The sequence below is a fragment of the Vigna unguiculata genome, chromosome 5, assembly GCF_037176805.1.
Source record: "Vigna unguiculata cultivar grain cowpea cultivar isolate G323 ecotype 2 chromosome 5, ASM3717680v1, whole genome shotgun sequence".
Lineage (NCBI taxonomy): Eukaryota > Viridiplantae > Streptophyta > Magnoliopsida > Fabales > Fabaceae > Vigna > Vigna unguiculata.
This window is the reverse complement of record NC_140796.1, coordinates 42,384,326-42,410,841: the sequence shown is the minus strand read 5'-3', so window position 1 is coordinate 42,410,841 and position 26,516 is coordinate 42,384,326. Positions and strand designations below refer to the sequence as shown.

Below are 26,516 nucleotides of genomic sequence, written 5' to 3'. Positions count from 1 at the left end.
AGTTGAAGCATAACCACATAATAATTACTACAGAAAACCTTAAATGAAATAATAGCTTCAATTAATTCCAAGCTTGAACCTCTTTGGATATGAAAAGATTTGAAAAACAATAATAATAACAGCACCACTACAACAAGACTAGCAATCAACTTTCTTCCCAGCAGCTCCTATTGAAACACCAAACTTAGTTTTTTTAAGGTTACAGAAAGAGTCTAACATGCTATGACATTAAATTTGACTTTTCTTCTAGTTCGTATTTCTCAGAATATTACACGTACAACAGAGCCGATACCAACCAATGGATGAGCTATGTTTTCCAATCTCAGAAGCTCAGCTTGAGCAGCATCCAACTCTCTTCAAAGCAGAGACATCATTTTTGAGGTCAATTTTCTCCCCTTTTGCAGGCACAGATGCAGTTCCATTCTCGGCACCCTCTACTGCTTTCTTGCTAACAATGCGGTAGATTTGAGTCAGAACTTCAGCAAATGCATTCTCTACATTGGTGGCCTCAAGAGCTGAGGTTTCCATGAAGTAAAGTGATTCTTTCTCAGCATATGACTTTCCATCTTCTGTTGTAACTGCTACCAGGTGCCGAAGGTCTGATTTGTTTCCAACAAGCATCACCACAATGTTCGCATCTGTGTGGTTTCTCAGTTCTTTCAGCCATCTGTCAACATTCTCAAATGTTGCATGGCGAGTCACATCGTACACCAGAAGCGCACCCACTGCGCCGCGGTAGTAAGCACTGGTGATTGCACGATACCTGCAAAGACAAACACTGTGAATCAACAAGATGCAATGCAAGTTTGTGGAAAGTTGATACATGTGATTAACCAAAAAAATGGCTTCTTAAGCAACCATGTAGAATCACGTTCATTAAGGTGATGATGAGGCAAGAGAACAGAAACCAAGAGGACACATTTGTGACATTGGTTTTGAACTTGAATAAGACTGCAAGACCATATCCAGTACTTGAAAGTAGGATAATCCATATTAGATAAGAGGGTCAATACAAAGTCAATGATGCATATAAAAAAGACTGAAAAGAGCATATCTTAATGTTCACTACTAATAATTTAATTTGTATGTCATAATATTTCAAACAAGTACTCATCAAAAGATTAAGGGATTTCTAATAGTAGTACTGTTGATCTCTTCCACCTATCCACGGTTTCACATAGCAATATCATTCCAGCCTTTCACATGCAACAATCAAGTTTCCACTACACACTTTATGTCAATTACAAGGTCTGCAGTGATGCATGCAGTAAAAATTCAACAACAGTTCATTCTTACCAGTATAGTTTGTGCTATATAAGGGTTTTGGTTGGGAGGAAGGGAAGAAATGCAGAATTTTTACAAGGAAATGTTGATGAAGGAAGAGCTACAGTTTGTTGAACTGTTGAAGGGAATAATTGACAGTAAATAGAACTATGGGCCAAACTATTAGTTGGAAAATCTCAAATAGGTCCCTAAACTTTTATTTTAATTGGACCCCTAAACCAAAAAAAGCAAGTCCCTAGGTTAGTTTTTAGAAGCTTGAAACTGCTAGAAAATCACAATTTATGGCAGTTTAAAAACCCTGGGGACTCAATTAAAAAAATGCATGATCAAGGAACCTAATTAAAAAAAATTAGTTAAGGGCCTGCTTGAAATTTTCCAGGGTTAAGGGGCCTACTCAGTAATTCAACCAAATTTTCACAATCATGTTGGTTGTTCAAACTGGAATAGTTTGTAAGGCGTACAGCAAGGATGACGATGAGTGATTAAAATATCATTGGTGTGTCAGCCTAAAAGCTTACAGATACAATTCTCCTTTAGTATAAAACAGAACTTGTTTATTCTATAAGGCTCAATAACCTCACCAGAGTTTCCACAAAATGCAATGATGACAACAAGGAGTATGATTAATTACTTAAGTAGCCCAAGAAAAAAGTCAAAAATTAACTTTTCAAGGGATTTTTCAGATCATACAACATGTATCAAATGAAAACTATATACTCAATTTCTATTGGCATATGCTTAATCAAGGCATGCTTGGTTTTATTTGCAAAACCAGGCCAAAGTTCATCTGAGATTACATATGATAAAAAATTCACACATATATACATATTTCAAACCCTTCCCAAGCTATAAGGTAGAAATGAAAAAGCTAGAGTTCAGCATATTTACCCATAGAAGTAAGATCTAAAATGAAGAAATTTGCACAATAATTCCAAGGTCAGATCATGAAGAGAATAATTCTAAAAATAAAATCAGAGGAAATTTTAAATTTTGCACATTGGGAATATCCACTTACAGACAAAAAGAGTATAAATAGTTTAAGTTATCAATATTTTATTTTCAATAGCAACACCTACCAGACAAAGACAATACGATATTTAACCAAATAGTGAAAAGAGAAATCACTGATACACAACAGTAGATAGCCTTTTCTCAAGAAGGAAAAAACCATGCAATGAGGCATTGATTGTTTATGAGCCATTACAAGATCGAAACGTAGTACAAACAACAAACTACTATCCAGTCAGATATCAATTAGTTATTAGTCAAGTTCAACTGAATTCAGTGACCTTCCTATTCAATGCATCTCAAATTCAAGTGTTACAATAATTTCTATTTAGAGACCATACAAATCACGAGTTTCAATCCCACACCATCATACGATTCAATGTTGAAACCCCATTTAACAAATTTGACCATGTCAACACTCACACACAAGATGCCAAACTCATAAAATAACACGGCAACACATCATCAAGCAATAATCTATTCTCATTTCACAACATCAGCACATCAAAGAATGACATCAACAACATCCGGTTCATTCCACTTTCTAAACACCACATCTCCACGCCGATCTCAAAAACACAAAGTCTTACCGACTCCACAAACCAAATCTAGCACAAGACAAGCAACAACACTCACTAACCGAATTGGCCGATTCCTCAAACACACACTTCACTGACCCCTTTCTAACACCAATTAACAACTCATTCACATTACTAAAGTTAGAGCGAGCTTCCACACTAGATCACGATCCACCCAATTATACAACAACACACCTTGGTCCCACTACATCCGGGATCACACAACAACATTAAACTCAGCTAAGTAAAAATAAACGACCCAACAAAAACCCAGTTGAGCATGCGGAAAATTAGATCTACCCGTTAAAAAATTAGAACCAACCCTTGAAAAATCACTTTTTTCCCCGTAATTGTTGACCACGAAAAAGTAGGGTTTTTGACTTGAAACTGGTATACCCTTTAGTGTGTTAAGCATGATCTTCTGGAAAAGGAGATATAGAAGGGGCAAAACCTTTCTTGGCCTGCGGTGTCCCAGATCTGGGCCTTGATGACTTTGGAATCGACGTTCAAGGTGCGAGTAGCGAACTCGACCCCAATGGTGGACTTGGACTCCAAGTTGAACTCGTTCTTGGTGAAGCGAGAAAGGAGGTTGGACTTGCCGACGCCGGAGTCCCCGATGAGGACAACCTTGAAGAGGTAGTCGTAATCGTCGTCGGCTCTGTAACCCGCCATTGTTGGTGCTGCTGCGTGCTCTGTTATGTGCTTTGAATGGAAAATAAAAAGCGAAGCGAAGCGAAGAAAGAGGAGAGAAATGAAAAGAGTAGAAGAAGAAAAAGCAGAGTATGTGAAAAGAAAACGCTTAAAAAAGCGCCACTCACTCACTCATCAAATCATTTTTTTTTGTTGTCTTTGATTAGTCTGGTCTTTCGATTTTGATTTCATTTTTTTTTTGTTAAAATCATTTAGTTAACACTTTAAATAATTGAGCGAGACCCCTCAGCCTGAGCGAGGTGCTGGACGAGACAGTGTTGCGATTGGATGTCTGTTTGTTCCTGAATGATCTGTTTTGGTTGAGTATGATTGTATGATGAGTGATATGTATATAATGGAATATGAGGTATGTTTGGCATGATTCATAAATTGCGTATGACGGGTTGGGTATGATATTGGCATGTGAAATGAATGAGTGGTTTGGAACTAAAGGGGCACGTGTTTAATATGAGATGAGGCCCTAGATTCATGGGGTGGTGATGATCAGAGGTATGGATTCGAAATGTAATGTGTATGAGGAATAAATCTCAGGGAAGGGTATGGAATTGCAAACATGATCTTTGATGCTCTCCTACTGCTGTTTTATGAATGTTGGTCCGTGTCAGCGTGTAAATCCTTGGGGTCTCTAGGTGAGACTTCCGGGGTTACGCTTCAGTGGTCGGGACGTAATCCCATAGCCCCTGTTAGTGGGTGTCCATGGTGGTGCCCCATCTGTTTAACCAAGTAAGGATTCAAGGTAAGGACTGTATCCTGACACTCTAAGGGGCCAGTTAGTCTCACTTAGAGCGGACTGACTCCTGTGGTGAGAGTAGCAGGAGGCCCGAAATTCATTAAGGGCTAACCTTGTGGTGAGGGAGATTTGATTCATCGTAACATTTGTAACACATAGCTCGGGGATGAGCAGCTCAGGTTCGAGCAGAGGTATCCACCACAAGTGCAAGCATCCGCTGAATCCGACTAAGTTATACGTATCCGGATGAGTCGAGTCGAGTCGTAGTGTATTGAATGAAGAGTCATAACATGTTTGGTTGTTATATGGATATGAGATGATGAAAATATCTTTAACTGTATGATGAATATGTGTTGGCTCTAGCTTACCCGTTTTGTTGCATGGTTGTGTTGTATGTGGCTGTTCTTCCTTGCAATGATCATCAACTTGGTTGATGGGAGCAGATGGGCGAGGTTCTCGTGGTCAACAAGGGAACAGCGATTCCGCTACCTAGTCATATGGGTTGTACCTTATACTTTTTTCTGTCATGTTTCTTTAGGGCTATGGCCCCTGTACTCGTGGTCATTAGATTGTAAACTTTTAGTTAAACAACTATCCTGCTTTTGTTGGCATCGTGGTGTGCCTAGTTTTGTAGGGGTGATGTTGGAAACCCCAGGACTGCGTGGTTATACTACCTTATTTGTGGCGTTTCCTTTAATTGCGTTTATAAATTAAATGGGACGTTACATTTATGGTATCAGAGCGGTCATTCCTTAGGTCTGTCGACTTGGGTTGTCCGCTTAGCTTTCTCTGTGTGTCTCTGAGTATTCCATTAAAATTCTTGCCTTTATCAAGTCTAACCAAGTGATTTTCTGTGTGCCAGTGGACTATGGCACCTCCTCGTCGAGCTTCTCAATCATCCCAGGGGGACGCACCCGATATCGCCAGAGCCATAGAGGCGATAGTAGCAGCGATGGCGCAGCAGAGTGCTGCGATGATGCAGCAGCATGAGGCATCCATGCAGCGATAGGCGGCGTCGCTTGAGCAGCAGCAGGCTGTGATGTAGCAGATGGAGGCTGCGAGAGTAGCTGCTGAGGATGCTCATCGGTAGCACATAGAGGCCCTCCGCCAGTTGGAGGAGAACAGGGCGGCTGCCCCTGTGTTTGGTCCTGAACCACGACCTGCAATCAGGGAGTGGAGCCTAGAGGATTTTCTGAAGCACCACCCGGCGAAGTTTGACGGGAAGACTAGTCCTGACGCCGCAGACCAATGGCTGAAGGACCTGGAGCGCATCTATGATGCGAAGATGTGCCCTGCAGAGAACAGGTTGGCGTTCTCTGTGTACATGCTCACGGGGGAGGCGGAGCATTGGTGGAGCAGCACCAGATCCATCCTGGAGGAGAGGGATGAGCCCGTGTCATGGGAGACTTTCAGGGAGAGATTCCTATCAGAGTACTTTCCTGACAGCATCCGGTACGCCAAGGAGGTGGAATTCCTCCAGTTGACCCAGGGAGGGAAGACCGTGACTGAGTACGCTGAGAGGTTCAAACATCTCAGCCGCTTCTATACACTGCCACTGGATGAGGAGTGGAGATGCCGTAAGTTTGAGAACGGCCTTAGAGGAGATATTCGCTTGATGATGACACCCTTGTCCATCAAGGACTTTGCTGCTCTGGTAGAGAAGGCCAGAGTGATGGAGAAGATGAAGCGTGAGGTGGAAGGTCAGCGCCCACAGCAGCCACAGCCGTCGCAGAGGATAGGTGGACCATCTGGGTCCAGGCCCAGACATGAGGAGAGGAGGAGACCGTATGATAGACCACACCATCAGCCTCAGTGGTCTAGGGGTCTTCCTCCTCAGCAGGGTCGAGTGTAGTGTTACACATGTGGAGGACCCCACCCGAGGTATGCTTGTCCACGTAAGGAGGGTTACCGCAGGTGCAACAATTGTGGCAAGGAAGGCCACTTTGGGAGAGATTGTCCCAACCTTTCTAGGGCAGTGACACGCCCTCCAGTTCAGGCACCCCAGCAGCATCAGGGGAGGGACAAAGGCAACAGGCCTCAGGCGACGGGCAGAGTCTATGCCATGACCGGAGCTGAGGCTGCAGGTTCAGGTAACCTTGTTATGGGTTATTGTGTGATTTCTGGGATGAGGTGTTGTGTGTTGTATGATTCTGGAGCGACACACTCTTTTGTGTCTTTTGCTTGTGTGGAACGGTTGGGTTTGCCGGTGCGCGAGCTGCAGTGTGAGCTTGCGGTGTCTACTCCGGCGTCGGATTTGGTCAGGACGTCGTCCTTGTGTGCTAGGCTTCCAGTGGAGATAGAGGGGCGCAGGTACAGGGTGAACTTAATCTGCCTACCTCTACAGGAGTTGGAGGTGATCTTAGGGATGGATTGGCTCTCTGCCAATCGCATTCTAATAGATTGTCGGGAGAAGAAGTTGTTGTTTCCCGACTCAGAGGAGCATGAGTTGGTGTCCTCCCAAGGTGTTATGAGGGAACTACAGGACGGTGCGCAGTGCTACATGATCTTCACACATATGGAGGTGGAGAGAGGAGAGCTGACGTCTGTGATACCAGTCGTCCAGGATTTTGGGGATGTATTCCCGGAGGAGGTTCCAGGATTACCTCCCAGTAGAGAAGTGGAGTTCTCTATAGATCTAATACCAGGGACGGGCCCGGTGTCCATGGCCCCGTATCGCATGGCTCCGGCAGAGTTGGTAGAGCTCAAGAAACAAATAGAAGATCTAATGGAGAAACAGTTCATACGGCCCAGTACTTCGCCTTGGGGAGCACCAGTGTTGTTGGTAAAGAAGAAGGACGGGAGTTCGCGTCTATGTGTGGACTACAGGCAGCTGAACAAGATGACGATCAAGAATAAGTATCCGCTCCCGAGAATTGATGACTTGATGGATCAGTTGCATGGGTCATCAGTGTTCTCGAAGATAGATCTGCGATCGGGTTATCATCAGATTTTGGTAAAGGCTGATGATGTACAGAAGACAGCCTTCAGGTCGAGGTATGGCCACTATGAATATGTGGTTATGCCGTTCGGTGTGACCAACGCCCCGACAGTGTTCATGGACTACATGAACAGGATCTTTCGACCCTTCCTAGATAAGTTTGTAGTGGTCTTCATAGACGACATCCTTATCTACTCCAGGACTCAGGAGGAGCATGCAGAACACCTGAGGTTGGTGCTTGGTGTTTTGAGAGAGAAACAGCTGTATGCCAAGTTATCCAAGTGCGAGTTCTGGATGGATGAAGTTCAGTTCTTAGGACATGTGATATCAGCCCAGGGGATTGCAGTGGACCCGACAAAGGTCGAGGCAGTAGTAAAGTGGGAAAGTCCTAAATCAGCCACAGAGATCAGGAGCTTTGTGGGGTTAGCGGGCTACTATAGGAGATTCATAGAGGAATTCTACAAGATAGTGGCGCCTCTGACTTTGCTTACCCGGAAAGACCAACCCTTCATTTGGACGGACAAGTGTGAGGAGAGCTTTCAAGAGTTAAAGAGGAGATTGACGAGTGCTCCTATATTGGTAATTCCGGATGTGGGGAAACAGTTTGAAGTCTACTACGACGCGTCTCATCTTGGACTTGGTTGTGTTTTGATGCAAGAAAAGAAGGCGGTGGCGTATGCTTCGAGGCAGCTTAAGATACATGAGCGTAACTATCCCACTCATGACTTGGAATTGGCGGCTATAGTTTTTGCCTTGAAGATCTGGAGGCACTATTTGTATGGTGCTCAGTTTCGGGTGTTCAGCGACCACAAAAGTTTAAAGTACTTGTTTGATCAGAAGGAGTTGAACATGAGGTAGAGGAGGTGGATGGAATTCCTGAAGGACTATGACTTCGAACTTCTATATCATCCGGGGAAGGCAAATGTGGTGGCAGATGCTCTGAGCAGAAAGACGGTACATACGACACATCTCATGATGAAAGAGGTAGAGCTACTAGAGAAGTTCAGAGACATGAGGATACAGGTGGAGTTGGGGTCCGAGTCCATTAGGTGTAGTACTCTTACTATATCTAGTGACTTCTTGGGCTCGATCAGAGAGAGGCAATTGTTGGATGCTAGTCTGAACAGAGTTAGGGAACAACTTGGATCAGAGGAAGCCAGAGACTTTGCCGTGAGTGATGATGGCATACTGAGGTTTCAAGGCAGAGTATGTATACCTGATGATGCTGAGGTGAGAAAGTTGATCCTTGAGGAAGGACACAAGAGTCGTCTTAGCTTGCATCCTGGCATGACTAAGATGTACCAGGACCTCAAGGAAACTTTCTGGTGGCAGGGGATGAAGAAGGATGTGGCTCAGTTTGTATCCGCCGGTCTGACGTGTCAGAAGGCGAAGGTGGAGCATCAGATACCCGGTGGCGTTCTACAGTCGTTGGAGGTACCGGTGTGGAAATGAGACTGCATCTCCATGGACTTTGTGACTCATCTTCCACGGACTTTCAGGGGACATGACACCATCTGGGTGATAGTGGATCGGTTGACCAAGAGTGCTCATTTCTTGGCGATGAACTTGAGGATGTCCATGGCCAAGTTGGCTCAGCTGTACATTAGAGATAGTAAGACTTCATGGGGTGCCCTCGAGCATAGTTTCCGACAGAGACCCACGGTTCACGTCCCGGTTTTGGCAGACGTTACAGAGTGCTATGGGTAGCAAGCTCACCATGAGTTCAGCTTACCACCCTCAGACCGATGGTCAGTCTGAGAGGACGATCCAGTCATTAGAAGACTTGTTGAGGACATGCATATTGGACCACCTGGGAGCTTGGGATGAAGTATTGCCTTTGATTGAGTTCACCTACAACAACAGTTTTCATGCGAGCATTGGCATGGCGCCATACGAGGCTCTTTATGGCAGGAGGTGTAAGACTCCTCTCTGCTGGTATCAGGATGAGGAGGCAGTATTAGTTGGACCAGAGTTGTTGGAGCAGACCACCGAGAAGGTGAGGATGGTGAGAGATAGGATGCTGGCTTCTCAGAGTAGGCAGAAGGCCTATGCTGATCGTAGGAGGAGACCTTTGGAGTTTACGACAGGAGGTCATGTATTCTTGAGGGTGACCCGAACCACGGGCGTGGGAAGGGCTCTCCGCTCAAGGAAGCTTTCGCCCAAGTTCCTTGGCCCGTATCAGATCACGAGGAGGATTGGGCCAGTAGCTTATGAGATAGCTTTACCCCCGCAGTTGGCAAACCTACATCCAGTGTTTCATGTCTCACAACTGAGGAAGTATGTATTTGATCCGGTCCACGTGTTGGAGGTTGAGGATATACAGATCAGGGAGGACCTCACAGTGGAAGTACCACCTATAGCTCTTGAGGATAGCAAGGTTGAGGAACGGCGTGGGAAGACCGTTAGCCTTGTTAAAGTTATCTGGGATCGGAGGACGGGTGACTCGACGTGGGAGTTAGAGGAGAACATGAGAAAATCACATCCACATCTGTTTGTTTGGTGAGTCTTTATTTTCGAGGTCGAAAATTTTCTTGTTGGGGAGAATGTAAGGCCCCTTTTTATTTCTGCCCTAAAGTTAGTGGGCTGCCCTTGTAAGTGGGCCTAGGGGCTGGCCCAGCATATAAGATCCTACTATGTTGCCCTAATCCCACACTCACTTTCACTCTTTCAGAATCGTAGCCATCACCTTCCTTAGTGCGCCAAAAGTACGTTCTGCTAGGGTTAGGCACTTGCCGTTGTCGAGCTAGTTCGAAGTTGTCTCCTACTCCATTTCTTCCATTCGCTCCTTGAGCTGTTGTGCTCGTGCGTTCGGTGTCGAGGGAGTGTTGGGTCGTTTGCTAGCTTATTCCAGGTACGGGAAGTTAGAATCCTCCGTTCGTTTAGTGCGAGTATGCTGTTTTGTGTGCTTGGTGATTCTCTTTTGCGTTTACCTGTTGATTTGGATGTATGATACGGTGGGATTGTTGCTTGTGGTATGTCTTTGCGTCTGTTGCAGGTGAAAACAGTGGCGGACACTGATAAACTCGCCCAGGCGAGATTAACAGAGGCTCGCCTAAGCCTTTTTCCACGAATGGTCGCCCAGGCGACCCGCGGTGACTTTTGAGCGAGCAAGCAACTCGCTCAGGCGAGAGGGATCTCGCTTAAGCGAGATCCCGCATTGCTCATGCTCTTATTCTTGTGCCCTCGCCTAGGCGGAGGGGGTGGCTCGCTTGAGCGAGACCCCTCAGCCTGAGCGAGGTGCTGGGCGAGACAGTGCTGCGATTGGATGTCTGTTTGTTCCTGAATGATCTGTTTTGGTTGAGTATGATTGTATGATGAGTGATATGTATATAATGGAATATGAGGTATGTTTGGCATGATTCATAAATTGCGTATGACGGGTTGGGTATGATATTGGCATGTGAAATGAATGAGTGGTTTGGAACTAAAGGGGCACGTGTTTAATATGAGATGAGGCCCTAGATTCATGGGGTGGTGATGATCAGAGGTATGGATTCGAAATGTAATGTGTATGAGGAATAAATCTCAGGGAAGGGTATGGAATTGCAAACATGATCTTTGATGCTCTCCTACTGCTGTTTTATGAATGTTGGTCCGTGTCAGCGTGTAAATCCTTGGGGTCTCTAGGTGAGACTTCCGGGGTTACGCTTCAGTGGTCGGGACGTAATCCCATAGCCCCTGTTAGTGGGTGTCCATGGTGGTGCCCCATCTGTTTAACCAAGTAAGGATTCAAGGTAAGGACTGTATCCTGACACTCTAAGGGGCCAGTTAGTCTCACTTAGAGCGGACTGACTCCTGTGGTGAGAGTAGCAGGAGGCCCGAAATTCATTAAGGGCTAACCTTGTGGTGAGGGAGATTTGATTCATCGTAACATTTGAAACACATAGCTCAGGGATGAGTAGCTCAGGTTCGAGCAGAGGTATCCACCACAAGTGCAAGCATCCGCTGAATCCGACTAAGTTATACGTATCCGGATGAGTCGAGTCGTAGTGTATTGAATGAAGAGTGATAACATGTTTGGTTGTTATATGGATATGAGATGATGAAAATATCTTTAACTGTATGATGAATATGTGTTGGCTCTAGCTTACCCGTTTTGTTGCATGGTTGTGTTGTATGTGGCTGTTCTTCCTTGCAATGATCATCAACTTGGTTGATGGGAGCAGATGGGCGAGGTTCTCATGGTCAACAAGGGAACGGCGATTCCGCTACCTAGTCATCTGGGCTGTACCTTATACTTTTTTCTGTCATGTTTCTTTAGGGCTATGGCCCCTGTACTCGTGGTCATTAGATTGTAAACTTTTAGTTAAACAGCTATCCTGCTTTTGTTGGCATCGTGGTGTGCCTAGTTTTGTAGGGGTGATGTTGGAAACCCCAGGACTGCGTGGTTATACTACCTTATGTGTGGCGTTTCCTTTAATTGCGTTTATAAATTAAATGGGACGTTACACTAGTTCTTCCTCTCTGGAATAACTTGGGTTATGTTGTGGATTTTCTTTTGGATTTGACACAAGAGACATATTGAACTCGCAATAATCGTATATGAAATTGAAGAAGAGAACAAATGAATTAAACATGTATAAAGAAATAAATATAAATAAATGAATAATAAATCAATAAATAAATTAAGACATGTGTAAATATGACACACACGCGCACACAAACATATATATATATATATATATATATATATATATATATATATATATATATATATATATATATATATTTTATGGTGGTGCTATGAAAGTGTCAGAAAGGTTCCCGTTTATGGTTTCGTTTATGGTTTCGTAGCTATAAAAGTAATGATAATTAAAATCAGATGTTACAAAAAATTAGGAAGAAATTTAAAAATGATTAAAAACAGTAAAACTGAATAAAACCCTAGAACCTAAAACATCATGTTTTAGAAAAAAGGAGAAAGAAATTGATTTTTTTAAAACTTTAATGGTGAAAATGAATCCTAAAATGATATATTGTATAATTACACATACATATACACTCTCTTTGTATAGAGATGCAGTTTTCACCTTTTTGGGTATTGATAAAGTCTAAATATGGCAAACGTTGACCTATCACTTAAGCATTTGTAGTAACACCAATTAGGAAAAGCTACAAATACTTAGGTAAAAAGTCATTATGGTGGTGCTATGAAAGTGTTAGAAAGGTTAGTGTTTGGGGTTTTGTAGCCACAAAATTAATAACAGCTAAGATCAACAAATGGCTATAAGTGGTAATGGTGAATAAAACACATGAAACCAAAACATCATATTTTTAACAAATGGAGAAAGAAATTGATTTTTTTTTTTAAATAGTAATGGTGAAAAATAAACCCTAAAACAATTATTTTTTATGATTACACATACACATAAACTCTCTTTGTGCAGCGTTGCAATTTTTACCTTTTTAGGTCCTGATAAATTCTAAATATAACAATAATTGACCTAGTAAACATTCGTAGTAACATCGATTTGGCAAAACTGCAAATACTCGAGTGAAAAGCATGGTGGTTCTATGAAAGTGTTAGAAATGTTATAATTTGTGGTTTCATAACGATAAAAGAAATGACATTGAAGATCAGATGTTACCCTAAAACAAAAACAAGATTTGTTTACTGAAAAGAAGAAAATATCGGTAATAATAAGTATGAAGTCAGTATACATTTTACTGATTACTTTTTGCGGAGATGCAATTCGTACTGTTTTAACCTGATAGAGTCCAAATATCTTATGAGTTAAGAAAACTATGTTAAATATAAAAAAAATAATTAACTTAAATGATATTGAAAACAAATATAATTTATAAAAAAATCAGACCACTAAAAAGTTAAATAAAATTCAAAAAGATATATTTAAATGATGTTTAAGAAATGATATTTCACTTAAAAATCATAAAAACATGATCTGGACGAAGAGTTTAAAATAATTATGTAATTATATATTAAAATTATAATAAAATAAAATATTTGTGTATTAATAGAAAGATTTTGATGTGTAGAGCATATCAAGGTTTGGTGTGCAATTTATCAGGGGTGAGCAAGGGTCGATTCGGGTCCAATAATTCCAATACGATCCAATTCGAATTGAAAATTTTAAAACTACATCCGACTGTTTAATGATTCAGATTAGTTGGATTTGGGTCATTCGAGTATGGTTACATCCGGATGGATAATGGGTTATCCAGATAAAAGAGAAAAAAAAAGTTGAGGAAGACGAATAACATGAAGAAGAAGAGTAACATTAACAAAGATTTTGAACACAAGTATACAAAAATTCAATAACACAAAAAATAGCTCGTAGAGGCCATGGTTGACTGCATCTCTGCTGCACTCCTTTTCATGTGTTGATAATCTGTAACTCTGATGTGTTGCATGTTGGGAGTGTTTGACTTGCTTGAAGACTCTTGGAGGAGTTAAGTGTTGTGTGAGGTTTTTCGTACCTAGAGACCTAGTGATGACTCTTTTGCTTGTGTGAAGTAGTGAAAAAGGGTTCTCTTTGCCTGTGTGAAGCAGTTGAAAAGGATTGGTTTGAGTACTGAACTCTTTTACTTCCTCTCCAACGGAAGCATTCTCAACCACGAGTACTCTTTTTCTGCCTTTTTCTGTACCGCCATTCTTCTTAACGGGACACGCTTACCTGGAATCCTTGCCAGGAAGACTTTCGATACTAGGACCATACTGTGCTCATCTGAGTCGGTTTTAACCATCAGCTCTGATACCACTTGTTAGGTTTACATAGGGGGTTTCACTAGGAAGAACAAACACCAATGAGACTTGAGCCCAAGAACATCAAGAATTGACACCACTCTCAACCCAAAACCTTAAGACAATGGGTTTATGGGTCTTTATCTTTATATAGTGCTCCACTTTCTCATTTCTAGCCAATGTGGGACTTAGACTCACACTTGGATTCCTAACAGTGGTGGGGTAAAAGGTGGCGAAAAACCAAATCTTGGTTGTGATTACTATGTTTAAGTATTTTAGGTGGATGTGACGAGAGGATGTGGTGAATTTTGTTTTTTTTTTCCTTTTAATTAAGCAGTTTGCAGTTTTAAAATAAATGTTAAGGACATGTAATTTCTTTTATTCATCGTAGTCATTTTGAACCATCACTACAATCGTTTTCGGATGAAGCTATCATAAGTGACGAATCTTCAACAAATATTTTGAGGGGTGCCAAAATATTTACATACACTATAAGAAAACTCTTAAATAATAATAAATTTTAGTAATAGCCACTATAGTGATCAATTTAAATACCAATTTACAAAATAAAAAATTATCGATTACTAAAATAATCATTATTATGAATAAAAAATTATAATTGGTCTCTAGATTGGTCACTAAATAATTAGAGACTAATTTTGAAAATAATTTCTTTGGTAGCCAAAACCTTGGTAGCTAATATTTAGTGATCAATTTATAAACTAATTTTTTTGGTAGCCAAAACCTTGATATCTAAATTTTGGAGACTAATTATAATCTGTTTTATTTATAATAATGATTATTTTGATAACCAACAATTTTTTACTTTGTAAATTACTATCTAAATTGTTCACTATTGTGATTAACGATCTTCCGTCACTAAAATTAGTTGTTGAGAGACTTTTTGTAATGATAAATGTATAAAAATATATAAAATATATTAAAATTTAAGAAAAATATTTTATTTATATATTAATTTTTATATATAAAAAGTTTTTGGGAGTCATGGCGCCTATGTCCCAACATAAGTTCCGTCGTCATTGGCTATCCCTCCCGTCATTAATTAGTGGAATGCATGAACCGAAAAATCCAAACTTTATTTTTATAAAATAAAAAATTAAACATCAAGAGTTCCTTTTTGCATAAAAATTAATTCTTCAGACAACATGATCATGTATAAAGGGTTAAACAATAAAAAAAATAAGAAGTTGATTCAGTTCATGCAAATAGAGGAAAATAGTTAGAACAAAATTATACAATTGAAACTTGTGTACAACTCCAAATGTCAAAGAACAAATGAAAGAAGAACAATACAAAAATAAGAACAAAAAAGAGGAAATTTTGTGCAATATATGTTGTGATCATCTGTTTCGATTGACAAAAGAGAAGGGTTTTGAGAGTTTGGAAAAGTAGTAGAAGATAAGATTGTAAAAAGTTTTGTCACTCATCTATTTGGGTTTAGAGAAGAGAAGGTTTTGTGATTGTGCTACAGGTGTTGTGATGTTTCGGTAGAAAGAAGAGAAGGTTTTTTAGAGTTTGGGTGAGTAATAGAAGAGAATGATGTGGAAAGTTTTGTGAGTCATAAGTTTTGGTTCATAGAAGAGGAGGTTGTGCAAGTCATCGTTTCTTTTAATGGTAAAAATTTGTTTAAATATATTTCTTATTTTTTATATAGGATGTCATCTGTGTACCGTATGTAAAAGGTTTCTATTAGTTCTTAATTTGCATATAATACCAATATATGTCCAACCCAAATAAGCATATGAAATTTCAGTATTTCAACATTTTGGAATTTTCATATTGTAGTTCTCATTTCGTGCCTTCAAAATTTCTTCAAACATATGATAGAAGAAAGATAAAATAAATGAAAAAAATATCTAGAAGGTTTTACCTTTAATAAAAAGTTGGAATGGTAGAAAAAGACGTTGAATGATTGTTGTGATTGAACCTTATCAATAAACATGGTCTCAAAAAATAATAATAATAATAATAATATATAAAAATATTAAAATCTTTAATGGAAATAAAAATAAAATCAATTGTTGAAGCTATGCGCAATTCCTTCAGCGTTTATATATACTTATATATATATATATATATATATATATATATATATATATATATATATAATATAATATAATATAACTTAAAAAAAATTGCTAAAGAAAAAAAAACACATACAAATTTAAGTTATACTTAGCTTTTAACCATGTAAACGAAATGAAATCAATAAAAGAAGGAATTTTGTGTTGTATTTGATTGAAAGAAATAACTGAAATATATAAGAGAGTATTTATAATTAATATATATAATCCCTACAGTTATACTATTATTCTTGTAATAATATAAAGGCTTGCAATACTATTCTTCTAATTCAGCTATTTTAATAATTAAAATATTTTCTCATGATTTAAATTCTAACACTCTCCCTCAAGTTGGAGAGTGAATATCAAGAACTTTCAACTTGCGCTTTATGGTAGAGAAAACTTTTTTTTTCAGTGGTTTAGTGAATACATCAGCAAGTTGATCAGCGAAAGGTACATATTTTATTGCAAATGAACCATCTTGAATCTTATCACAAATGAAGTGACAATCCATCTCTATGTGTCTAGTTCTTTCATGAAATACTGAGATAGCCACAATGTGTAAGGCGACTTTATTGTCACAATACAACAATGATGGTTTATGATGCAATATCCGTAAATCTTTCAACAATGATCGTAACCAAGTCAACTCACAACAAGTACCCATCAATGCTTTATATTCAACTTCTACTTAGGATAGAGAAGCTGTCTACTGCCTCTTTGTTCGCCAAGAGATGAGGGAGAATCCCAAAAAAACACACTAACCTGTAGTTGATTTTTGGGACACAGGGAAACCTCCCTAATCTGAATCACAAAAAGCGCGCAAAGATAAATCATTTTATGAAGGAAAAAATAGACCTTGACCTGAATTATTCTTTAAACATCGTAGCACACACATTGCAACTTTGATATGAGGCTTGCATGGAGCGTGCATCAATATGCTTAGTATGTGTATTGCATAGGTGATATCAGGACGAGTAATTGTCAAATAAATTAAGCGACCAATAACTCGCCTATACATTGACGGGTCCTTTAATAATTTCCCTTCATCGGAAAGTTTTGTATTTTGTTCCATGGAAAAATCCAAAAGCTTAACTCCAAGATACCTACAATCTTTGATAATTTTCAAAGTGTATTTTCTTTGTGATATGAAAATAACGTTTTAGAAAGAGAGACCACAATACCCAGGAAAAACTTAAGATCACCCAAATCTTTTTTATCAGAAAATGATTGTGTACGAATTGTTTAAGACTAGATATTGCAATAGTGTCATTACCAATTATGAGAATATCATCGACATAAATCAACAAAATTGTAAATGACTTGCCTTTTGTACATGTAAACAATGAGTAATCTGCTTTAGATTGAATAAAACCAACAACCTAAATAGTTGGAGAAAATTTGGCAAACCATTGACGAGAAGCTTGTTTTAATCGATACAACAACTTGTTGAGGCGACACACAAAATTCTCCCCCTGTCGCTGAAAACTTGGAGGAAGGGACATATAGATTTCTTCGGAAAGATCACCATGAAGAAAATAATTATGGACATCAAGTTGATTAAGAGACCAATGTTGAGCAGCAACCAAAGCTAATAAACAACGGACTATGACCATTTTAGCAGTAGGTGAAAAAGTTTCATGATAATCAATACCTTCTAGTTGTGTATATCCCTTTGCAACAAGACATGCCTTATACTATTCAAAAGAACCATCAGATTTGTGCTTGATTTTATGGACCCAATAACAACCAATAGCCTTCTTTCTAGGAGGAAGAGTTGTAATAAACCAAGTATTATTGGCTTCCAAAGTAGCCAATTCAAATTGCATTGCCTCTTGACAATGAGTGTGAGAAACAACTTGTTCATAACATGTAGGTTCAACATCATTAGTAATAGTAGCAATAAAGGACCGATGTTGAGGGGTATAACGATCATAAGAGATAAAATTGTAGAGAGGATATCGTGTACCTTTATTTAGAAAAGATGAGAAGGATGACAAAGGCCAGGGGACACTATCTGATTTCAAATATAATCTGGTAAAGTTGCGAGAGGACCATGAGATCGTTGAGAACGACGCAAGGGAACCATAGGTGGGGAATTAATGGAAGGCACAATTGTATTTTCTGTAGGTGGTGGAGTGTATGAAAGAGCCGTAGACGGAGAATTATCTGGAGCAACATTAGGTATGACATGGTCTACGGTGGTGAAATAAGTGTCAATGGATTCATACAGAAAAATATCCTCATGGAAGACAACATCACAACTAGTGAAGACTTGATGAGTTTCAAGATCATATAACTTGTAAGCCTTTTGACGAAGAGGATAACCAAGAAAAGCACATTTTTGGTCACGAGGAGCAAACTTATGAGAAACATGAACATTAGTAGCATAAGCAAGACATCCAAAAACTCGAATGTGTGAATAAGAAGGGAGTTTACCATATAGGCACTCAAAAGGTGTTTGACATGATAGAAGAGACATAGGCAACCTATTAATAATATGAACAGTAGTTGAAACACATTCTGCCCAAAAGTTTAAGGGAAGATGAGCTTGAAAATGAAGAGTGCGTCCTGACTCAAGGGTATTCTATGCTTACACTCGACAACTCCATTTTGTTATGGTGTGTAAGTGCAAGAATGTTGGTAAATTGTTCCTTGTTGTGTAAAAAAATCTTGCATAAAAAAAATTCCTTCCCATTGTTAATCCCAATATTGGCTATATTGGTATTAAAATGGATTTTGACAAAAAGAGAAGAAATTAGTAAGGAGATGTTGGGTTTCACTTTTATGATGCATGAAAAAAATCTAAGTGAAGTGAGAAAAATCATCCACAACAGTAAAAGAATACCATGCACCTGAAAGAGAAGGAACTTTATTTGGTCCCCAAATATCACAATGAAGTAATTCAAAAGGTTTAATGGAAGAAATTGAGCTATTTGGAAAAGGAAGGTGTGTCTGTTTTGCAAGAGAACAAACATCACAAATTTTATTTGACTTTAAAGAGAAGTTTAAAAAAGTTTTAGCCATGAAATATAATCCGTATGGAGATGGATGTCCTAGTCGTCGATGCCACAAAGTAGTAGAAGTGTTTGAAGGAGGAGACGAGTTGGTGACATGGGCTGCGAGTGATGGAATGGGAGTGTTTGACTTATTTGATGTCATTGCAACCAAGTAATAGAGTCTACCTTGTTGTTTACCCAAACCAATTGTCATCCTTGTCATCAATTCTTGTAAAATACACCCAAAAGGAAAAAAAAGTTACTAAACAATTTAAATCTCTTGTGACCCAACTTACTAACATGAAAACTACTTTGCAAGATGGTACCCCAAGCACATTTGTTAAAGAAACAATTAGACTTAAAGGTAAAGTTCCAATAAAGATAATAAGGGCCTGATTACCATTTGACATAACAGCTGGTGGTAAATAATTGTTTTCTTTACTATTGACAAGCAAGGTTGGTGAAGAAATAATGTGATCAGTGACCTCACTATCAATTATAAGTTTGGGTGGTGACAAACCTGAAGGAACATTGGTGTTATTGACCTTAGGATTAGCTTACGAAGATGATGCATTACCCTGCATAATAGACAACATTTATTGAAGTTGTAGTTTAGTTATTCCATTCATTGTGGACTGCAACTGTTGCATCACTAGATTCGAGGTGACATTATTTGATGAAAATTGACAATTCCCATTGGGCTCAGAAAAAGCATTCTGGGTGACTCCATGCCTTGGGTGTTTAGGAGGATAACCGTGTAGCTTCCAACATGTTTCTTTTGTATGGTGATCTCTATCACAATGAGAATAATGCAACGAATTTTGATTAGATGAATTAAAATGAGAAGGAGGATCTTGTTTGTGGCGAACAGCAAGGGCTTTTGGTTCATTCTTTTGAACAACCATGGTTGAAGCTTCTATTGTGTCACGTGTGGTGTCCAAATGTCGTTGTTTTTCTTCTTGAATGATGGGAGAATTAGCCTATGTAACATCAGACAATGAATTCATTAAGAGAAGCTGACCACGAATAACACTATAAGAGTCATTGAACCCTATAAGAAACTGCATGAATTTGCACCTTTTATTGTCTGCTCCACAACTATAGGTTGTATTACTATAGGAGCCTAACTCATCCCATAATTTCTTTAACTTCATGTAATAGGTTGTGACTGTCATTTGATCTTAAGTCAAGCAAGCAATGTCTCTCTCAATCTGAAAAATCCATGGTGCATGACTTTGAGAGAAACGATTTTGAAGATCTTCTCAAACTTCATGAGTAGTTTCATAGAATATTGTAAGTTTTCAAATGGTTGAAATGCTAAGACGGGGGGGGGGGGGGGGGTTGAATTGGCTAGTTAAAAATAGGATGTCTTCTGAAGGTTTAAAACTGTTTTAAATTGAATCAATTTGATCACCAAGTTTGGATGCAAAAACCTATGGACAATATACTTTCAACCGATCAAAAACAAAGTTAGTCGATTGATTTTACTAGATAGATATTGTACTGGTATAACCAATCGATTGAATTAGAAAAACAGTCGACTAAAATACTAGGAAAAATACAACAATGCAGATTTACGATTTAGAGCAAGAACAATGTAAAAGATCAATCAAGATAGGTTCTAATTGATTATACAAACATGCTCAATGCTGCAGATGCCACCAAAACACTCAAGAATATGAAAAGATGGTTTAAATCAAAATTCTTTAAATTTTAATTTATAATCCAAGAGAAAAGAGTTAGAGGAAAGATTGGAGCACAAGATTTTTATACTAGTTCACTCAAACCTGAGCTCCCTACAGTTACACTATTATTCCCATAATAATACAAAAACGTGAAAAACTTTTCCTGTAATTCAACTATTTTAATAATTAAAGTATTTTCTCATGATTTAATTTCTAAAATATACATAAACAAATGAGAAGTAATCTACAAACAAATGTTAAATCATGTTATATCTTAAATGGTAGGGTTTGAGAATAGAGTTAAGTCTTCATGGAATCTTTATGTTGAGAATTTAAGTGTGAGATTAAGTCTCATATTAGGTAGAAATAAGAAAGTTGAGCATAATATAAGAATCAAAACTTGTTCACATAGGACCAAGATATACTTGTACTCTTTACGTGTCCACTGCCTTGTACGTTCACCTCCTTTTAGACCAAGGTGTCTTCATATGTGTGTGTCTAAGTACTTCTACAAGTTATGATCTTGATGCTGAAGTTAGCAATACGTCCCAAACAATAAATGTTGTAATAATTAAATAGATGTCATAGCTGTGAATAATGGGTATTATAATAACTAGATGGACTTTTGTATTTTATGGGCATATAATTCACAAGTGTTTCTTGTCTTAGGGTTTCCTTATCTATGATTAGTCTTCTTAATCCTCTATTAGTTATCCATTATTATATTTGTTAGGAAATTATTGCCAACATGGACGACTGAGGTCATCTCGTTGTGTCCTATACTTAGGTTGAAGTCTATTCATCCTTAGCCTCTCGTACAAAACCCATAAACCTATTTCCTTAAGGTTATATGTTGGAAGTGGTGTCAATAATTTATGTGGATTGAATTCAAGTCTAATCAACTATGTAGCACTAATATTGACACGGACATTAGACACGACACATACATGAACACTTCGACACATGTAGTCTTCAAAATGTAGGACACATGGACACGAGTATATATATTACATAATTATGAATTATTTAATTTGCCAACCAATATTTATATACTCAAAATCATCCATAAACAAGGTCATACAAATATAATAATCTAAACATATTATCATCCAATATAAAAATGAATCTAATCCATCTATCTATTATCCAAAAGGTAAAATGAAGTGATATTAAAATTTGTTCTTTATTTCTATAATCATAACAGAAATTTATGGATTTTTAGAAAATCATTATACTTAGCTTTATTAAAATTGTGTTGGAGCCATGTCAGAGACAAAAAAATGTCTTTCTAATTGAACACTTCATTGATACGTGTTGTACGAGTGTGATACGTATGTCAATGTCGGGTACGTGTCAAACATGGAGACACACCATTTATGTGGCATGTCCGAGCTTAATAACTCATTATTGTTATGTCTCTCCAATAAATTATGTCTCTCAATAGACTCATCGGTTTATAATCCAACATAATTTTCAAATAGTTTTCTTTAAAAAAAAGCTTGAGTGGTTTGACTCTTAAGGGTAGTAGTGAAGTGTTGCACGTCAAAGAAGGTAGGAGAAAATTTTCTTATTTGAAGGTCAAATCTTCTTCTAAGCGATAAAGGAGAGCCAAAATTGAATAAACCAAATTGGGACCGAAAGATTATCACCAAACCTCAACGAGTGCATTATATCAACAACTTTGTGGAGAGTGAAGTATACATGGGCTTACAATAGTTTGGCTAAACATACTCAATGAGTGTCTAATATTACACTTTAATGGAGTTAAGAGGAAGGGTGATCTTTATAAAACCAACAAAATCATATTGAGTACTAGAAAAAGAGTGCTAAATCTAAATATATATTTTCCAAATCTTCTTGATTTGTACTTTAAAAACACTAAGGGAAGGAGAATGATGCTTAAGTGTGAAAGAGTTTTTTTTTTCTTTTAGATAGAGTATGAAGTTTGTTTAAATAATCCAAATTTTTAAAAGTCACTCCAAACTGAATCATCATTGAAGGTCATTAATAAAAGATTGAAAAGTAAAAAATTGTTAATAAATAATTAAAGTATTGTTTGATGACATAGATGGTGTTATCATCAGAAAGAGGAGGAAGATTGTTAGTTTAGAGAAAAGTAAAAAGTTGTATGAGAAATGGGTAAAGAGGTTAATAGAAATTGTTTGTGTTCTTGTTGTAGTCAAAGTATTCTTAGTTTCAGTAGTGATCAAAAGCCCCTAAATTGTTGTGAAGGGGTTGTTTGTAGTATGTTCTATTCTAGTACGGTGTGATCTGGTATACTGCACCAAAGTTGTATTTGGTTTTCATATGATATATAAAGTTCCAAAATTAGTGAACTATGTATTTGCTTTTTTTTATATAAGCTAGTTCATTTATATGATTTTGGCTATTACATAATGCACATGAATCACACAGAAAAGGATTGTAACTAAACAAGAAAACTTGTGATATATATTTATATCAACCATAATAAGTTTTGCTCCCAAAATACTACAAAATAGAACATCAGAATACCACAATAAGTTTTGCTCTAAAATACTACATCAATCCAAAAATACAACCACAATAAGTTCTATATAAACCAAATACATCAGAATTTTCAGATTCAGATTATCTCTTGTCCACTAACAAAATACAAAAAAATCAGATTTTCATGGTTTCCAAACACGACCCCACCTATGTTGAAGTTTTGGCCTTATATTGGGTCTGCCATGTGATGGGGGACGTAATGGTGGAATTGGTGTTGTAGTGGGATGTGCTAGCACTAGTGGAATTGACTCTTGGGTAGTCCTTGGTTCAGTTGAAGTTGAAGCTTGTGCACAAATCAAGATTGTTGGCACATTTGAACCTACATCAGAATTGGATTGTTGGGTTGGAGACACAGATTAATTAGAAGTTGACGGATGGGTTGGAGGTACAAATTGTTGAGTTGACAGATTTTGCCCTTCATCAAAAGTTGGTGCCTGGGTTGGAGGCACAAGTTGTTCATGTGGCTGATTTTGGGCTTGATCAGAAGTAACTGATGATTGTGGAGATGGTGGAGCTTGTGGGCAAGTGGTTCTATTGTGTCCAAGTTGCTTACATATTGCACATTTCTTCCTTATCCCCCATCTTTTAACCTGGGTGTCATCTTTCTTCATCTCAGATGCTTGTAGTCTTCTTTTCTTTTTAGGTCTTCCAGACAATATACGCTTTAGTGGAGGCAGCACATCAGGGAAGGGAATGATCTCCCACACATGTTGGCCGTTTACATGATATATTATTGAGAAATATATTTCTTCATATGAGGACTTGGTAAACCAGTGTGCTACATATTGATCTACATTCATATTTAAGAATTTCATTGTAGCCATGGAGTGCGAGCATGGGATGCCAGTAATACCCCATTTCCTGTAGGTGCATTCCATGCTATCCACATTCATCACAAACTTTTCACCAATAGTAGATACATGTCTGACCTCAAAAAGCTTGCCCGCTGACCAACTATATTCATTAAAAAAGGACACAAATTATTAAACCAGTCACAAATTGAATATATAAAACAATACAATGAAGGGTGAGCAGTACCTAGGAACCCAATATTTTGTTAACTGCAACTCTTTATCTAGTCTGTCACGAATCCTAGGGCATATTGAACCTTCAAAGGAACTTACCTTCAACATATTACTTGATCTATTCATCATGTATAACCTTATGTCTTCAAGCATGGTAATTATTGGCTTACTCCTTGCATCCACAAACACGCTGTTGAAGGCCTCTGACATGTTGTTAACTAGTGTATCACACTTGACATTGGTATTGAACCTTGATCTTGACCAATACCTATTCACTTTGCAGCATATAAGCATATTGATATTAATAGCTATTACAATATATAAAAAGCTAAGGAATAAGTGGAGGAACTTGCCTTGGAGGAATAACTATTAAATGTTTGAATGCATCCTCGTTAACTTCTTTAATCTCTAACATAACCTTTTCCCATGCTCGTGGATATGTTCAGTAAGCAGCCCTCCACATTAAGCGTTTCCAAATTTTCCCTGAAAATTTCTTCTTGAAATTCTCATACAGGTGGTGCATACAAAACCTTTGATCAACTTTTGGAATGAGTTCATTCAAAGCTGACAGGAGACACTAACAAAAAAATTATATTAAATGTTGTTGTAAAAAGTTAACTAAATTACACACATTTCAAAGAACCTAATAAAAAAGTTTACCTTTTGCTAGTCTGATACAAAGGTGCATGAGGCATAACATTCAACCCCACCAAGATCATCAGTTAAAAGGTTTAAGAACCAAGACCACGTGTCCTTATTTTCTACCTCCACAACTGCGTATGCTAATGGCAACATCTGATCATTTGCATCTCGTGCCACAACTGTCAATAACTCACCACCAAACCTCCCCTTTAAGAAACATCCATCTAATCCTATCATAGACCTACATGATACAAAGCTGTCCTTGCATGCTTTTAAACAAACATAAAATCTTTGGAATATCTTTGCACCATCATGATCTTTAAACTTTATTTTTATTGTTGAACTCGGGTTTGATCTACGTAGCTCATGAGCATAATCATATATACGTTTGCATTGCTCTGTAAAGGAGCCATCAATCTTGTTTGTAGCCATTGATCTTGCTCGAAAAGACATTGCGCGAGATATAGAAATGTTCCACTTTCTTAAGCCTTTTTCACGAATGTGCATGACTTTCACAGTAAGATTTTCTCTCACTATGTTTTCTATTCTTCCACTTAACCACTTTGCATTCATTAGCCTATTGTTAAACTCTCTACAACAGGAATGTTTATCAACTATCTTTTTTAATTGCCAAGTTTGCATAATAGGTACATATGCACAATATGCAATCCAACCACATTTTCCTTTTGAACCCAAACATGCCACCTTTACTCTTTTTTTGTCATTCTTAACAATTTTCAAGTTCCTCTCGTTTTGCAACCCTTATGTTCTAATGGCTTCTATAAATTCTTCTTTACTTACGAAATATGTCCCAACTTCCCATTCATAGTCAGCCATACTTTTGGGCATAGAAAATGTGGGAAACTTTCCACATGTGTCTTCCTCATCACTATTAGAATCAATGCCTACCAAACTCAACAATTCATCATATTCCCATTCATAATCAGAAATTCCCTTGGCATGTTTGTTGATTTGTACATTATTCTCAGTCTCATTAATTTTTTCCTCTTTCCAGAGGAAGTCCAACCTGACCCACCCATCCCAGGGTCACAATCTATATCCACATCAAATAAACCACCACTTTCTTCATTATGGAATCAATGGAGTAACCATCCTCAATCTGAACCTCTTCAACATTTTGGTCTTTACCCACCTCATTCTATGCATCAGGCTGTACTTGTGATTCACCCACATTCTGAACCTCAACCTCAACCTCAACCTCAACAGTTTCAGGTTAGACCTGTTCTGCACCATTAAACTGCACCTGTTCTAACACTTCTGCCTCATAGTGCACATGAGCCTCATTTACTAACTGTTTTGCCTCACACTGCACCTCAACCTCACCACTTTCGGGCTAGACCTGTTCTGCAACATTACACTGCACCTGTTCTAACTCTTTTGTCTCACAATGCACCTCAACCTAACCACTTTCGAGCAGGACCTGTTCTGCACCATTATACTGCACCTGTTCTAACTCTTCTGCCTCACCCTGCACCTTAACCTCATTTCTTCACACATTTGCCTCACTCTCCACCTCAACCTCATTTCCTAACTCCTCTTCAACTTCAACCTCAGTTTCATTCTCTACACAAGTATTTTC

At 38.2% G+C, this 26,516-nt stretch overlaps 2 protein-coding genes across 2 annotated transcripts; both read right to left on the bottom strand.

The window, feature by feature from the left end:
- Nucleotides 1–39: 39 nt before the first annotated feature.
- Nucleotides 40–3,678, bottom strand: RABA1B (RAB GTPase homolog A1B). Its single transcript, XM_028073012.2, has 2 exons — nt 3,322–3,678; nt 40–763 (listed from the first exon to the last, which is right to left on the bottom strand). The coding sequence occupies exons 1-2, from the start codon at nt 3,540–3,542 to the stop codon at nt 331–333; spliced, it is 654 nt and encodes a 217-aa protein (XP_027928813.1). The 5' UTR covers nt 3,543–3,678; the 3' UTR covers nt 40–330.
- A 19,927-nt stretch (nt 3,679–23,605) lies between these two features.
- On the bottom strand, nt 23,606–24,484 carry LOC146886460 (uncharacterized). The gene is made up of 2 exons (XM_085673458.1): nt 24,288–24,484; nt 23,606–24,203 (listed from the first exon to the last, which is right to left on the bottom strand). Exons 1-2 carry the CDS (start codon nt 24,482–24,484, stop codon nt 23,606–23,608), a joined length of 795 nt encoding a protein of 264 aa, XP_085529584.1.
- Between the last annotated feature and the right edge of the window lie 2,032 nt (nt 24,485–26,516).

Coding starts and splice junctions, on each gene's coding strand:
- RABA1B (XM_028073012.2), bottom strand. CDS start 3,542: ATGGCGGGTTACAGAGCCGACGACGATTACGACTACCTCTTCAAGGTT. Junction 764..3,321: donor GACACCGCAGGCCAAGAAAG/GTTTTGCCCCTT, acceptor TTGTCTTTGCAG/GTATCGTGCAATCACCAGTG.
- LOC146886460 (XM_085673458.1), bottom strand. CDS start 24,484: ATGTCAGAGGCCTTCAACAGCGTGTTTGTGGATGCAAGGAGTAAGCCA. Junction 24,204..24,287: donor ACAAAATATTGGGTTCCTAG/GTACTGCTCACC, acceptor TAATGAATATAG/TTGGTCAGCGGGCAAGCTTT.